This window comes from Chiloscyllium punctatum, chromosome 10 (genome assembly GCF_047496795.1).
Source record: "Chiloscyllium punctatum isolate Juve2018m chromosome 10, sChiPun1.3, whole genome shotgun sequence".
NCBI lineage: Eukaryota > Metazoa > Chordata > Chondrichthyes > Orectolobiformes > Hemiscylliidae > Chiloscyllium > Chiloscyllium punctatum.
Window position 1 is genome coordinate 52,125,777 of NC_092748.1, and position 15,655 is coordinate 52,141,431.

At 38.5% G+C, this 15,655-nt stretch overlaps 1 protein-coding gene across 3 annotated transcripts in view; it reads right to left on the reverse strand.

Annotated features, from left to right (window-relative positions):
* osbpl6 (oxysterol binding protein-like 6) overlaps window positions 1-15,655 on the reverse strand; it is a 170,288-nt gene that overhangs the window by 25,056 nt on the left and 129,577 nt on the right. For all 3 annotated transcript variants that reach the window (XM_072579124.1, XM_072579125.1, XM_072579126.1), the window contains exons 12-15: window positions 11,087-11,224; window positions 9,536-9,623; window positions 4,299-4,552; window positions 2,791-2,928 (exon numbers count right to left, since the gene is read on the reverse strand). In XM_072579124.1, coding sequence (XP_072435225.1) covers window positions 2,791-2,928; window positions 4,299-4,552; window positions 9,536-9,623; window positions 11,087-11,224 — 618 coding nt within the window. The remainder of the gene's footprint in view (window positions 1-2,790; window positions 2,929-4,298; window positions 4,553-9,535; window positions 9,624-11,086; window positions 11,225-15,655) is intronic.

The window sequence follows — 15,655 nt, forward strand, 5'->3', positions numbered from 1 at the left end:
AGTGGGTAGATGCAAATACAGTTACAACATATAAAAGACATTTGGACAGGTACATGAGTAGGAAATGTTTAGAGGGATATGGGCCAAATGCAGACAAATGGGACTAGTTTAATTTGGGAAACCTGGTCAGCCTGGAGGAGTTGAACTAAAGGGTCTGTTTTCGTGTTGTATGACTCTATAACTGCCATTTGTGGAAGACAGTTCCAAACCTCTCCCCTGTCTTTGTAAAAGTGAAGAAGTGCATCGAACATCTCTCCTGAAGGTCTATGCACCAGTTCTAGAAACCCCAACAAGTTGGGAATAGTTTGTCATCTGCACCGTCTTTTCCTGTTAATAGCTTGAAGACTTTGATCAGATCACTCCTTAACCTTCTAAATTCTAGAATGAACAGGCCTAATTTGCATAATCTCTCCTCATAACTTAACCTCTGAAGTCCAGGTATCAGTCAGCCCAGCAGATTCAGAAGGTATTGTTGAAGGACTCTGGATGAGCTGCTGCCTTCAATTTTGTTGATGGTACACACTGCTGTCATTGTGCCTCATTGCTGAAGGGAATGAATGCTGAAGGTGGTGGATGAGGTTCCAATCAAGCAGCCTGATCTATTGTGGTTGGTGTGGAGCTTCTTGAGTATTGTTGAAGTTGCATCCATCCTGCAAGTGGGGAGTATCACACTCCTGAATTGTGCTTTGTAGAAGGTGAACAGGCTTTGGGGAATCTATAGAGCCTCCGACCTGCTCCTGCAACTACAGCATTTATATAGCTGATCAACTAGTGGATCAGTTGAATGTTTATGAGAGTCTGGCAGCTTTCATTTTTACTGAATTTAAGCAATATATATGGTAACTTAAAAAAAAATGACAGAAAGTTTGTATGGACATAAGATTACTTATCATGGAACATCTGTTATCTATTGTAACAGAAAGAAACGTTGTGAGAAACACTCAGCAAGTCAGGAACTACATCTGAGGACAGTGACAAATCCATTTCAGGTATCTCCTTTCAGCACAACTTTGCCTCAATTTCTGGCATTGACAGAATTCAAGAAGCTGTTTAGCTATTGGCTAGCATTAACAGCCTACAACTAACAAGTCACTTTTTTCACACTGATCTATACTTGGAGACAGCTTAAGGGAAGCAGCAGCACAAGCTATATTCCAGGTGAGTAACTTTAAACCTGACCATGAAGAATGGTTCACCAGTAAAGGATACTGTTGCTAATCAGGGCCTGCATATGTGCTGCTTTATCTTCTCAGTGAATATATTCTCCATTATGACATGCACCACTAAGAGCAGAGCCATTAGAAGTGAGAGGTCATAGTCTGTTAATTCCAACAGATTTTTATAGCCCTACAACTTTGTGGAACGTCCTATCCCCTGCTTATCCATCACATTATGCTGGAAGATCAACCTGGCTCAAGAGAGGGAACAGCTGAACATTTATACAGCAGCATCCCACACAAATTAGAATGAGGTATCAAACTAGATATACTGCAACAACAGGCTACACACATGCCATAGTAAACACATCTAACAAACTAGGCAAAGCTCTGCATTTGTACCACATGCAGTTAAGAATGGTGGCAGACATTCAGGCAATTAACAGAAAGTGGCAGGTCCTGAAAAAACCTAATTCAGCAAGGGTGACAGAACCAGGAGAGAGCATCAGATACAAATACACAGAGTGTACGACATACTGGCAGAGACAGCTAGCAATATAAAACAGAAAAGGAACTGGATATGCATCAATCAGGTGGTTAATAGTGAGGAAGGAGGTCTTAGTTTAAAGGGAGAGGCAGATCAATGGCAGATGGAACTTAATGCTGAAAATTGTGAGGTGATGTATTGTGGAAGTTGTAACAAGATGTGGGAGCACTCAATGTGCACAACAACAAAAAATCCAAAATCCTAACAATAAAGGCAAGATAAACCTCACCATCCAATTACCATTTTAGCACCCCCATAAAATAACAGCAAAACTGTGGAATGGACAGCATGGTGGCTCAGTGATTAGCACCGCTGCTTCTCAGTGCCAGGGACCCAGGTTAGATTTCAGCCTCGGGTGACTGTCTGAGTGGGTTTCCTCCAGGTGCTCCGGTTTCCTCTCACAATCCAAAGATGTGCAGGTTAGGTGAATTGGTCATGCCAATGTGTCCATAGTGTTCAGCGATGTGTAGATTAGGTGCATTTGTCAGGGATAAATGCAGAGTAAAGGACAGGGGAATGGGTCTGGGTGGGTTACTCTTCGTAGAGATTCTATGATGAAATCAATAGTGCCAATGAGGAATCCCTAATCTCATGATCCTTCAGTCCAGTTTCTGCCAGAACCAATCAGCTTTTCACCTTCTCACAACCTTGATCCAAACAACAGGTAATTACTCAAGGAGAGGTGACATCATGATAATATTTCACCAGCTCTGATCTGCTTCAGATTTACTGTTTGGGTTGCTCATATCCCAGAACAGGCTTCAATGAATTTCATCCTTTGGTGAATTTAATTATTTGAGTTTAACGATAAAATGATTTACTTAGCATTCATGTATTGAAGATTTTTGCTTTCAATGGACAACATGGCTATATTTCATCCATGATCTACTTACATCTGTTAGAATGTGGAGATGTGCAACAATAAGTCAGTAGAGAGAGTTCTAAGATTTTCTTTTCACTTTTACAATGTAATTTAAAAGTAATTTATGATAATTTAAATGCATAGCTGAAAATTTTAAAAACATACATTTTTCCTTTGAGGGCAGTTGACTTTTAGATCGCAGTAGATTAGGATATAGATCATACCTGCTCTGCAAAAAACCGGAATCCCTTGTCTTCTCGAATACATTCATATGTCTCTCCAAGCACAGGATTAAAGGGTTTGAAAGTAGCTCTGTAATATGTTGTAGCATATCCTGAAACTGCAAATGTAGCAATCATAACCTAAAAATTTAGGACCAAAAGATGGAATTAGATCAAGTTGGGAAACAGAAAACTATAATACCCAAATATACACAAATAACCATTGCTTCTCTGTTATTTTAGTCTAGATTTTTGTTTAAGTAAAGTTACCCAGGTCAAATATCCTAACATGGCATGTAAATAAAACAAATCAAAATGTTAGTTCTGGAGACACATTGAAAGAAAAATATCGGTCTTAATTTTCCAAGTTCTATTCTAATAAATTATATTTAAATTTCTAGTATTGGAATGCATCTTGAGATTGTGTGCGTTCAACAGAGCAAAGGTAACACTACAATCTCTGTTTCAACACGTGGTTAGGTTGAAGTAGTGCACTGTCACTACTTTCACGAATCCACAGGTCACAATATAAAATAAAAATATTTTTCCCATTGTGAAGATCATTAATAAATAACCTTACATTAATCAGATCTTTTAAAAAGATAACGATGGGTTATTATCAAATCAAAACTTATTCAATAAAGATGGAATAATTGTCTCACATGCATGGTTAGTAATATAGAAGTATAAATGTTTGTTCCTATAAATATCCCCCACACACACATACACACACTCTCACTCTCTCCAGGAAAAGGCAGAGTGGGAAGAAAGAAAACCAGATTTCTCTGCAGATATTGCTGGAAAGGAAACACCAGCCAACAGGTTATTTTTGAAGACAAAGGATAAAATGTAGGATGTTTTGTAATATGCTGTACTTTGTTTCTGATATTTTCACACACACGTGGTCAGGTTAATCCTGCAACGTTGTCTGAGGTATCAACAGCTTGCTGAGCAAATAGAATCTCGAGATGGTCTATCAATCACTCTTTCAAAAGAGCAAAACAAGTTTCACCCCGAACTGACATAGAGGGTTTATTTTCAGCAATGGGAGAGGTCCACTTACAACCTGTTCATAGCAAGCTTGCTTCCAACTCAGCTTGTTCTAGCATTAGATTCCCCCTAATTCAGCTGTTTCATAGCAGGATTTCTTCCAAGCCAGTCACCATTCAATAACAGCAAGATCTACACAAAAGCAAGTAGTTATCACAGCCATGCAATTGCTGGTAAGCCTTGGTTTAAAACAAAAATCTCCACTACCACAGTAAGTGTTTAAAGAAATCACTCTAGGTAGATCCACAAAACTTGAAACCAATTCCCCTTTCCAAAAGACTTCAAAATTAAAGTCCTCCAAACAATGTTGAATATAAAGTATGTTTGGAACACTGACAGCAACATTGCTTAATCACAACCAAACTTTGCAAAGATCGATCTTTAACAGCAAGAACGGATCTGAACCAACAATAAAATGTTAAAACGAACAATGATATTCAATTACAAAGTAAAAAGATTACCATTCGGTCAAATGGATCGTCCGTTTCGGCAGCCTTATCTAACAATTCGGAATATTCCAATTCTTCGCATAGATGCTGCAGAGTATTGAGGGGTTCATTCAGCTCAACTGGCATGGAAACCTTGGACAGATCTTTTCCGATGTTATTTCTCAAAATGTTCCACAGATTGATGCTACTGGTATCTGGAGATGGTGCCGGGAGACACGTACGTCTACCATTTCGAAATGCACCACTACTGAGCTCGTCATTCGATACTGTAACAAGACAAGTTAAACATTAAGTATTTCCTTAATGTTACGGAGATCTAACATGGGTTTCCTATGAATAAGGTAGCAAATCAAGACACATATTATCAATGTTCCGTCAATATGCCACGCATTAAAACACAGAGCTGCTGACAGCAGGGAGCTCAGACTCTGTTACGGGATGATTATCAAAACCCAATGGCAAAAGCTCAAGCCACTTCAGAGAAAACAGGATAAAGTGCATTTGTGATTGAGAGAGCAGGAAGTGGTCACAGAAAGACAGAAGGAATCAGTGACTTGGATATAGTCACTTTGAACTGTATTGGAGGAATAGGGAGAGCAGAGATGTGTCAAGAACTGCACAGCATACAGCAAGGAGGTTAGGAGCCAGGCAAGGACTCAAAGCACAACAGGGTATTCCAGAGTCAGCAGTCAAGGTTCTGGGAGAGGAGAGAGACTGGGAATTCTTGGGACTGGGTTGGAGGAAAGGACCCAGCTGGATGCAAGTGATGGGATCTACACACCATTTTGGAATCCAGGGAAGGCAATATAAGGACTCAAGGTTGTTCCTCATTCAGGAGTTATCAATGCATCATGACACAATCTAGAGCCAAATGGCTCAGGAAAGTCCAAAGCAAATCAAAGTCACAAATATACTTGGTATGGCCCATCACAATCAGATAAACACACAGTCTGAGGTTAAGCTATTCAATAGATTTTCAAAATGAGAAACTGTTGGTTGGATTCATTATACATATGTGGCCGTTCACCACATAAGGCAGGAGGGTATTGGGACAAATGTCACCAGAGGGAACGGTAGGAGGAGAGCGATGTTTCCCCAAAGGTACATACAGGCCCATTTGCTCAGTATTCTGCAACACAGCACACTATTAAATTTCATAAAAGTTGTGACCCCTGCTCATTTCAGTGCCTTTTAAAATGAAAGCTGTTCATGGACATGAATACAGTGCTCAGAGGACTTTACACCTTTCCCAGTAAGCTCTCGTAACTGTTTGAAAAAACAACTCATACAATTAATTAACAGTCTTGTAAGATTATTTCTTATTATTAAGAGTAGTTAAATGTTCATAATCACATTAGAACTATTTTGATCTATAACTAATGGATTATATATGATGCCAGACCAAAGAAGGAATCAAAGTTACCATGGCAATCAGATATTAACTGAAACAAAGTGTTTTATTTCACAATAGTTCATAATCGCCCATAGTTTATATATTGAAAAGTACTCCTTACAGAGCAGGGAAGCCTAAGTAATTATATTTTAAAATTCAGCTCTATTCTCTTCCCGGTCCTTGAGAATTCACAATTGTATGAGAAATTAAACTTCACGTCAAGTAGGAATATTGTTAATTAAATCCAAATTCTCTTTACATTGAGTAGGGAGATGACCAGCTATTCTGATGAAGCTCCACTAAGCCATAGAAATGAGGAGTGTGAGTAGACAGAACAGGATCTCCTCCATCTTTACCCTACTGCCAACATTAGTCCATCCACATCCCTTCTTAATAGATTATTTTCCATCCCTCTCCGAAACCGATTTGCTTCATGAAATCTACATCTTTTTTTTAAACTGAATGCCTGACTTCAACAAGGCTTCTGATGACTAAGCAATGACTCGTCAATCCCAAATACCTATTTGTCAACGTTATTTACGATTGGGATCCCAATATCCTCCAAAAGGAATATCTATTTCAGTAAATCTAAACTTGGCTGCTTTATTCTGTCCAGATTTTGCTCTGAATAAGACTCGCAATTTCTTTCCAATATCCTTGAAGATATCAACATTAACACCAACATCTCCATGGTTACCTCTTCCACCAATCACCTTTACGTCTTTCTTGTATCAATTCTGAACAACCTACAGCATAAGGCTGCTGTGGTCAAATTAACCAAGACAACAAACTGTGATGATGTTAATCATTTTTAAAAGAAATGAATGGATTGCATTCGGGGTAATATCTTCCACTGAATGTGGGAGAACTTCAATATTCAAGCTAGTTCATACAAAAAAGAAATGACAAAATACTTCTTTACACAAAGGGCGGTAGAAGAAAGGGGTCTCTTTCAAATGGAGCAGTGATAGGAGTCCAATTGATTATCTTAAATGGCAGATTTTCTTTCCTAGCCAAAGGTGTTTAGGGGTATGAAGTCACGGCAAGCGAATGGAATGCAATAAATGTGATCTAACTGAATGGTACATGATATTAGCAGGAAATGTCAGAGTGGATAAAGATAAACTATTTCCATTGGTTGGGACTTCTAGAACTGGTGGGCAGAGGCTGCGAATTAGGGCCAGATTATTCAGGAGAAATGTTAGGAAGCATTTCTGCACACAAAGGATGATAGTGTTAACTCTCTTCCACAAACAACGGTGGATGCTGGATCAGGGATTAATTTTAAATCTGAGATGGATAAATGTTTGTTAAGCAAAGTTATTAAGGGGTATAGGTCAAAGGCAGGTATATGGAGTTAGGGCAAAGATCACATGATCTGATTGAACGTTGAAACAGGTTGGAGGGACTGAATGGTCTATTCTTGTTCCCAACTTTCAAACTTGTCCTTCCACTTTTCTGGCTCTATATACTGTTATCCATTCCTTTACTCCATTGTAGGTGCCAATCCACAACACCTGTATTCTTTCAAACTAAATCCAAAATGATTTATTCATATTCTTTCTGTCCTTTGAAGCTCTCTTTAAAACACTCTTTATCCACTGATGTTTGGGAACACCTGCTCTCCTTTCATCATTACCACCTCTTGCTGGCTGCACCCCCACTAAAGGTGCTCCGTACTCCTGCATGAGGGACACTATACAAATGCAAGTTTTTGTTGTAGCTGCTTGCGTAAAGCTGGTCACGTAAATCACATTACTAACACGGAGACTTCCTCACACTCAGTTACTCTTCACTTTAAACTTAAAACAACAAACACACCTTTAGTGTTAAGATTCCTGTTTATCATGAATATTCCATGATACGGAATGTTTAAAATCATAGACCAGCTGAGCATGGTCATTGATCTGAGGTCTCTTGTTTCAGGCGATAAGGATGTTCTGGTAGCTAGCGTAGTATAATGATACCTACTGTCTCAATAGGATAATTTGCTGCAATTAGTTTAATGAGATCCTAAGGTACGACAAATTAACTTCCAAGCATTGAAAGATAATTGTAAGTGACAAGAATATCATGTCGTGAAATGAAGACTCAGATGTTAATTCTCTATCCTTTGCTCGAAGTCTTTGCTAATCTGTCACCTCTCAATTTTCCAATGCTCTCCTTGATTGCAGAGACTGCTAGTTTGGATTGATTAAGTAGCTCTTCCAACTTAAAATATAATGTGTACAAGCTATGCTAATTCCCTTAAAATTCAATTAAAATCTGACCAATATTATTTCAGTTTAATTGGTTTCTAGTTATGACAACCTGCTATCACTCCTGCTACAACTATGTACAAAAGCAGATGCCACAGAAAATTTAGAAATGATTAACAAATTCAAACAGTAAACTGAACTTAAACAACAGTATACTGAACTTAAACAACAGTATGGATCAGAGGTCATTTCAGGAATATGACAGGTGTCGCAGTGAAAGAATATTCATAAATGTAGTCTCTATACTGTACTGCTCCTTGCAACATATGTGCATTCTTTAAGTACGTTGTGATGGTTAGCTATAATTTAGTCACTGAGGAACAGATCAATAGAAACAGCCTTATGTTTGAGCTACACATTAGCCTCCTCCACACCCCATCAACAAATCTTTCTATTCCTTTCTCTCCCATGTGCCTACACTATATCCGCTGAATACATCTAACCTGTTTGCCTCAACTACTCTTTCTGCTACTGAGTTGTAAATTCTAACCACCCACAAGCTAACAAAGTTTCTCTAGAACTCATTTTCAGATTTATTATTGACATTCTTATAGCTAGTTCGATCTCTTCCATAGGAGGAAGCATACTCTCTCATACTCTATCAAATTCTTTCATTGTCTTAAAGACCTCAATCATGTTTCCCTCAGTTTTTCCTGGAACAAAAAGTCTCATCCTACTCAGCCTAGTCTATTCAGTATAATTTCTCAGGTTTGCTAGCAATCTGGTAAATCATTTCTCACTTCTATTTGTTAAATGGAGATCAGAAAGGTTTACAATACTCCAAAGGTGCTGAATTTAACTGAGGGGTGCCTGTTACTCCCTCTCACCCAAACCCAGGTAGAAAACAGGCTTCCCTAAAGCGACATTACTCTACAAGATGCCTTAATAAGCAGAGTAGCATTTCTGCTCCTGAGTAGGAGTAAGTCCCACCCTCAGGTGCACGTCCTATGACCCCATTTAAGAACTTGCCTTTCATGGATTGTGTGGTCTTTTTAATCTTCATTCCAAAATGCACCATGTCTCATGTACTTAGATTTAATTTGTTTTTCAATTAAACAGCCTTTCTGCAAGTGTATTAACACTTGGGCGGCATGGTGGCACAGTGGTTAGCACTGCTGCCTCACAGCGCCAAAGACCCGGGTTCAATTCCCACCTCGGGCAACTGTCTGCGTGGAGTTAGCACATCCTCCCAGTGTCTGCATGGGTTTCCTCCGGGTGCTCCAGTTTCCTCCCACAGACCAAAAATGTGCAGATTAGGTGAATTGGCCATGCTAAATTGCCATGCTAATAGTGTTAGGAGAAGGGGTAGATGTAGGGGAATGGGTCTGTGTGGGTTGCACTTCAGCAGGTCGGTGTGGACTTGTTGGGCTGAAGGGCCTGTTTTCACACTGTAAGTAATCTAAAAAAAAACACATCTTGCATTTTGTCACCATCCTTTATACAAAATATACCCCAAATTTGGTGCTGAACTCAAATTCTACTCCTGAATCCAAATTGTTGATGGAAACTTGAAATATATTTTTCAACACACTGAAAAGTGCATTTTCAGATGTTTTTGAATTTCATTACAAAATTGTAATGTAAGATTTTGTTCATACATTGTCGAGAAACAGTCTCTCCAACACTGGCATTATCTTCTGAAATATTGTCACTGACATCACTGACATAGGATTCATCATCGGATCCCTGAGGATTAAAAATAGAACAATCAGATTTATTGTGGAAAAAAAAAACAAAATTACTGTTAGATCTTGGCTTCAAAAATGTTAAATACAAGAATATAGTGTAATTTTTACTGGAGTTTGTGAACGAACTGGAGGAAGTTAGAGACAGTGCTTTTCAATTTTGAGATCAACTTCCAGCAATATATTTAAAAATATAAATCAGTGAACAATATTGCACACCTGGTTTTGAAGGTGAGGCGAGGTAGAGCAAGACAGAATTTGACCGAGTATGACATCAAGGAGCCCTAGCTAAGCCGAAGTCAACAGGAACCAGGATAAAATCTTTCACTGGTTGGTATCATAGCTGGCACAAAGCCTGTGGTCATTGGCGATCAACCATCTCACCTCCAGGAGATCACTATGAGAGTTCTTCAAAGTCATCTCATTGGCCCTGCGTCTACAGTTGCTTCATCATTCACCTTTCCATTATTTTACGGTCAGAGGTGGGGTTGTTTGTTAAAGATCGTGCAATGTTCAGCACCATTCACAACACCTCAGGTAATGAAGCAGTCCATGTTCATTCACAGCAAAACCCAGACAATGTTCAGTCTTGGGCTCATAAATGGCACGTAACATTCACACTACATAAGTGCTGGCCAATGATCATCTCAAAAGGAGAGGCTAATCACCATCCTTTGACAATCAATAACAATTATTGCTGAAAATTCCACTATCAACAGTCTGGTGGTCACTACTGACCAGGAATTCAACTGGACCAACCACATAAATACTGCAACTACAAGATTACGTTAGAGGATAGGAATTCTGAGGCAAGCGGACAGCATCTTAGAGGGACAGCAATATAAATTTTGTTTAAAATTGTGCAATCACCTGAAAGATAAAATGCCCAGGTTAAAATATTTCTCATTGCAATAAAATGTAGCTTTCATTTCTGCTCAGTTTGAATCTGACAGTTCTATACTAACATGCACCAAACTTCATATCTGCCAAAATCACATTGGAAAATTGTAGTTTTGCCCTCCCTGGTCTTTTATCCAGCCCTTCAATTGAAGGCCAACACATTCCCCATTGCCCACTTCTACCCTGAGAGTATGTCCTGGAGTCAGGATCCAGGACTTCCTCAGGGAACTCAATTTACAAAAAAAAAATTGGACTTGCACTCAATTTCTGCAGCTGTCAATAATTCAAACTATGAATCTTTGTTTCCAATTAGTTTGGGGGTCTCATTTTTTTTTGACCTCTAGGAATGGGCAAGCTTAAGAAAACACATCTCTAAAAATGCATGGTCTGAAAATATGAGTCTGTAAGTATTTAATCCCATTTATTATAAGCACACATGCTATAACTGAAGCGAACAGCTGGAATGCTCCATAAAACCAATATCAACAACGATCAGTCAAAATTTGGCTTTTCCTCCACCACAATCAATCTTGTCCTTCAAAGTAAAGTAATATTTTGTCTTACCTCATTCTCGGAAGAGCTTGCTGATAGAAGCACTTCTTGAGCATCAAAGAACTCTGACACTGATTCAGACATGGAGAGCCTGCTCTCATTACAGACCTGCTGTGACAATGGGATGCTGGCATGAATCTTCCCGCCTGGCTGAAAGTTTAAATAAAATAAGAAATGTTGAAGATCATTAGCTTTAGGTATATTAGGCTTCAAATGCACTTGAGCTTCTGTAGCTAATTTTCAATGTATTTTTAATTTAGCATAACATTTGATCAGCAGTCTACAATTTTGATATTCCAACTCCATTATGGGTACAATTTGTATCAAGAATGTGGTGCTGGAAAAGCACAGCAGGTCAGGCAGCATCCAAGGAGCAGGAGAATCGAATTTCGGGCATAAGCCCTTTCATCGATTCTCCTGCTCCTCAGATGCTGCCTGACCTGCTGTGCTTTTCCCACACCACACTCTTGGCTCTGTTCTCTAGCATCTGCAGTCCTCACTTTTTCCATAATTTATATCAAAGCAATGCACTTACCAAACCTATGTCACTTATAATAACACCACAAATTATTTGATCAATGCATTAATCTAGTCACAAAGCAATCACGAAGCTGCCTTGAGAAAACACCTCCAAATTAACACAGCAAATACCAAAAAATGGGAGTACAGGATGGGCATTGCAGTATCAATGATTTCATGGAAACATATTACTTTTAGGATGTCTTTCAGGATTGTGAAATATCTTCTAGCTTCTCTTTAAGAATATGAATGAACTGTCATATGGTCATGTGCTAGACATACTAACCTGAAAGGGAAGTATTTGAGTTCATAGGCATTATTTCAGGGAGATGGTAAATGGGACAGTGATACTTTCAAAAAGTGGCACAAATTGGGCTCTGATCAAAATCTTCCCACCTGACTCACCCGAGTGGAGAAACAGGTCACCTATCTATCACGCTTAGACTAGAGCTACTAACAATACCAAATCGGCCATTCACTTCAGCGTACAATGAAGGAGAATTAGCAATGTCAGGAGGGAAACCCAGCATAGTCACCTCCATCTCTGCTAAAGACTATCAAGCACCAGTAAAATCAGCAACCTCAGCAAATTACAGCACTTGTAATATCAGTGGTACAATATTATATTATTATCAGTCGTTTCAATAAAACCTCCTTCCTGCCAAATTTTGTTCCTTCCATAATAACAGATTCCATTTTCAAGTGATTCTTTTAAAATTTTAAAGCTGATCTTTTCCATTGTGAAATCAAATTCACTCAGAATAGCATTGCCAAATTTTAGTAGGAACTGAGGAGCAAACATTTATATTCAACCATGAAGAATCCCACTTCAACACAGGGCATACAATCATTCCAACCCTTGTTGGCATTTACTAATTGAATTATCTATGTTCTGCAGAAATAGCCTGTGGAAAAGTGTGACTTTTTAAGAAATATGATTGTTGTGAGGCTGAAAACGGCATCATTTGTAGTTAAGAAACATCACAAGTCAAATTAATACAGAGAGACTGATCATCTCTGCTTGATGTGAATTGCAGTAGCAAATTGATCAAATTATTTTGCGAAAATTGGATTTACATCTGTTTTATGTAGTGTAAACTATTGTTCTATCGTTGATCTTATTTCTAAAGTTATTTACAGTTTAGCTTCTGTGAGGCAAGAAAATCACTGGCAGGAGATACATTATCCACTGCCTAACTGGATAGTCATTATGTGGAGGTGCCGTTATTGGACTGGGTGGACAAAAGTTAAAAATCACACAACCCCAGGTTATAGTCCAAAAGGTTTATTTCAAAGTACAAGTTTCCATCTGATGAAGCAGCAGTGCTGCAAAAGCTCATACTTCCAAATAAACCTGTTGGAATATAACCTGATGTTGTGATTTTTAACTAACAGTAGAAACCAAGATGACATTAAAATTTTAAGGTCTATTTGCAGGATGGTCAAGAGATGCTGGTGTGCTCAATAAGTGGAGAGACCCAAAAAATGGGAACACAAACTGCTAAAAATGTGTTTTAATATTAATCTTTAATTTTACCTGGAGAAATCTTTCCTCAGCAAGTTGTCATTTATTTCAATTTCTGCTTGGGAAACCTTGTCAAACCACACAGCTTATATTCTTAAAATATCTGTGAACACTTTGGGACAGAGAAGGCCATGCAAGTTCTATTTTCTTCTTTCATTCAATCGTTTTAATAATTTATCATTTAACTACAGATATAGAAATTTTGCATTAGCGACAATTCTTTCAGATAGCCATAACACAATTATGTAAAGCTACAAGGTAAAAACAATAACTGCAGATGCTGGAAACCAGATTCTGGATTAGTGGTGCTGGAAGAGCACAGCAGTTCAGGCAGCATCCAACAAGCAGTGAAATCGATGTTTCGGACAAAAGCCCTTCAATATGTAAAGCTACAGTCCACTGATTACTATACACACTACATTAAACAAATTCTTGAGAAACTTACATCAGCTACACCACATCTTGAAGTCTGAGTTTCAAGAGGTAGAAAAATATTTTTGAAAGGAGTAACTTTATATTGACTATACAGCTAATGTCTATTGGGTAGATCTGAAACAAAGAATGTTTTAATGGAGGGATTCGGAATTCAAAATGTTGTGTTTTCTCTGTAGAGATGCTACCAGACCTGCTATATTTGTCCAGCACTCCCAGATTTCCAATATTGGTATCATAGAATCCCTACAGCGTGGAAGCAGGCCATCTGGCCCATCAAGTCCCCAATGACCCTCCAAACAGCATCCCACCCTATCTCTGTAACCCTACATTTCCCATGACTCACCCATCGAACCTGCACATTCCTGGATACTATGGGCAATTTAGCATGGCCAATCCACCTGACTTGCATGTCTTTGGACTGTGGGAGGAAACCAGAGCATCTGGAGGAAACCCATGCAGACATGGCGAGAACATACAAATTCTGCATGCAACCTGTAGCTCTGTGTTAATCTATTGGGTAGATATTCCAGTATTTCAGACATAAAGCAGATGGTTTCTTTTTCAATAAGGTGGTAACTGCTTCTTTTTACTGTGGAAACATTAATGCTGAATATTGCAATAGGACAGATACAAGTTGCCATCCAATTGTCAGAGAATAACAACAATAGTTAAATGCTAATTCGAACTATAAGTTAGGTAGCTGGCTCCTTAATACGACCACTCAACAATACTGACACAATTAATCAGAAAATGAAGAAATCAAAGTGTCACGATTTGCTGAGCAACAAGTAGAGATGCAACACAATTTAAATGCTGACGTTTTAATTTTAAAGAGAAATTGCTGCAGATAAACAGATTTATCAACCTGTGGAAAGCAAATAGACAGGGTTTACGCTCGGATAGAGGTCCACTTTTAGATGAGGTGGCCTTGCTTTTGGAACAGTGAGCAGCCTTTAGTTGTTAGGACAAGACTGAATGTCCCAATCCACATTCCAGATTGAATATTTACATGGAGGTTGTTCAGCAATTTGAGATAATCTCGCAAATAAAATAACCTACTGCCTGGTCAAAAGAGGTAAAACTATATCAATACCATTTCAAAGTTTTTAAAAATGACATGTATTTCAATCACCAGGGAATGACCTCTGGAAGAAAATCAAACTAGTCAAATGAAGAATTAACCAGTTGTTCAGTTTTAACCATTGAGGGAAACAGAAGAGGACATGCAAACTTCTACCTTCACGTCATACAAATGCATCAATAAATCTTGCAACGTAATCACACTTAAATGATTTGACAGCTGGATATCATAATAGAATCAACTGTCTTGGTATTATAGTAATAAAAGTGAAGTTATCTGCCATCAATATTATTAAGGAGAAACTCAGGCATCTAGATATGTTGAATCAGGAAACTGCAGTTCTGGCTGTGCTGCTCCTCCAGAAACTTTACTCAATTATTATTTCACCCAGAGACTTGAAGGATATGACATTGTCGTCCTTACCTTCTAGATTACCAGTAAATAAGCCAGGAAGTTAGGGCTCAATTCACAAATAGTGTGGCAAGTCTTAATTACTGCCAAATACATTTGTAAAACTGTACAGTCTCATTGCTTCAGGTTCTAATTATTAATGGAGATTTATTTTTCAAAACCTTTTATTCATAAATCAATCTCTCCTTTTGTTATTTCCCTTCTGGCGCATGAAATATAAACTCCCTCCCTAAAAGCATCACCTGGGCACCTGCTGCAAATGGACTGCGGCAGGTCAAGAAGGAAGTTCATCACCATCTTCTCAAAAGCAATTCGGGTTGAACAATAAATGCTGGCCCATCTAGTGAAGCTAACCTCTGATGAACGAAAAAATTACACATCCAGGTTTAAACACAGAGGGTGCTATTTTTAGATTGGCTCAGGAACCTGACCAATACTTCGGTTTCAGGTTCTGAACCTGTGTGGTACGTTCCATACAGATTTTTAGACAGCAGGGGACAATTATGTTAAGCAGTGAGCTAGGGGTAAGTTCTTGAGATGTCTCTCTGAAGAGGTGGTCAGGTTTTAAAAATAAACTTAAAATGGCCCCAATTCCTGAGCAGTGAGCATG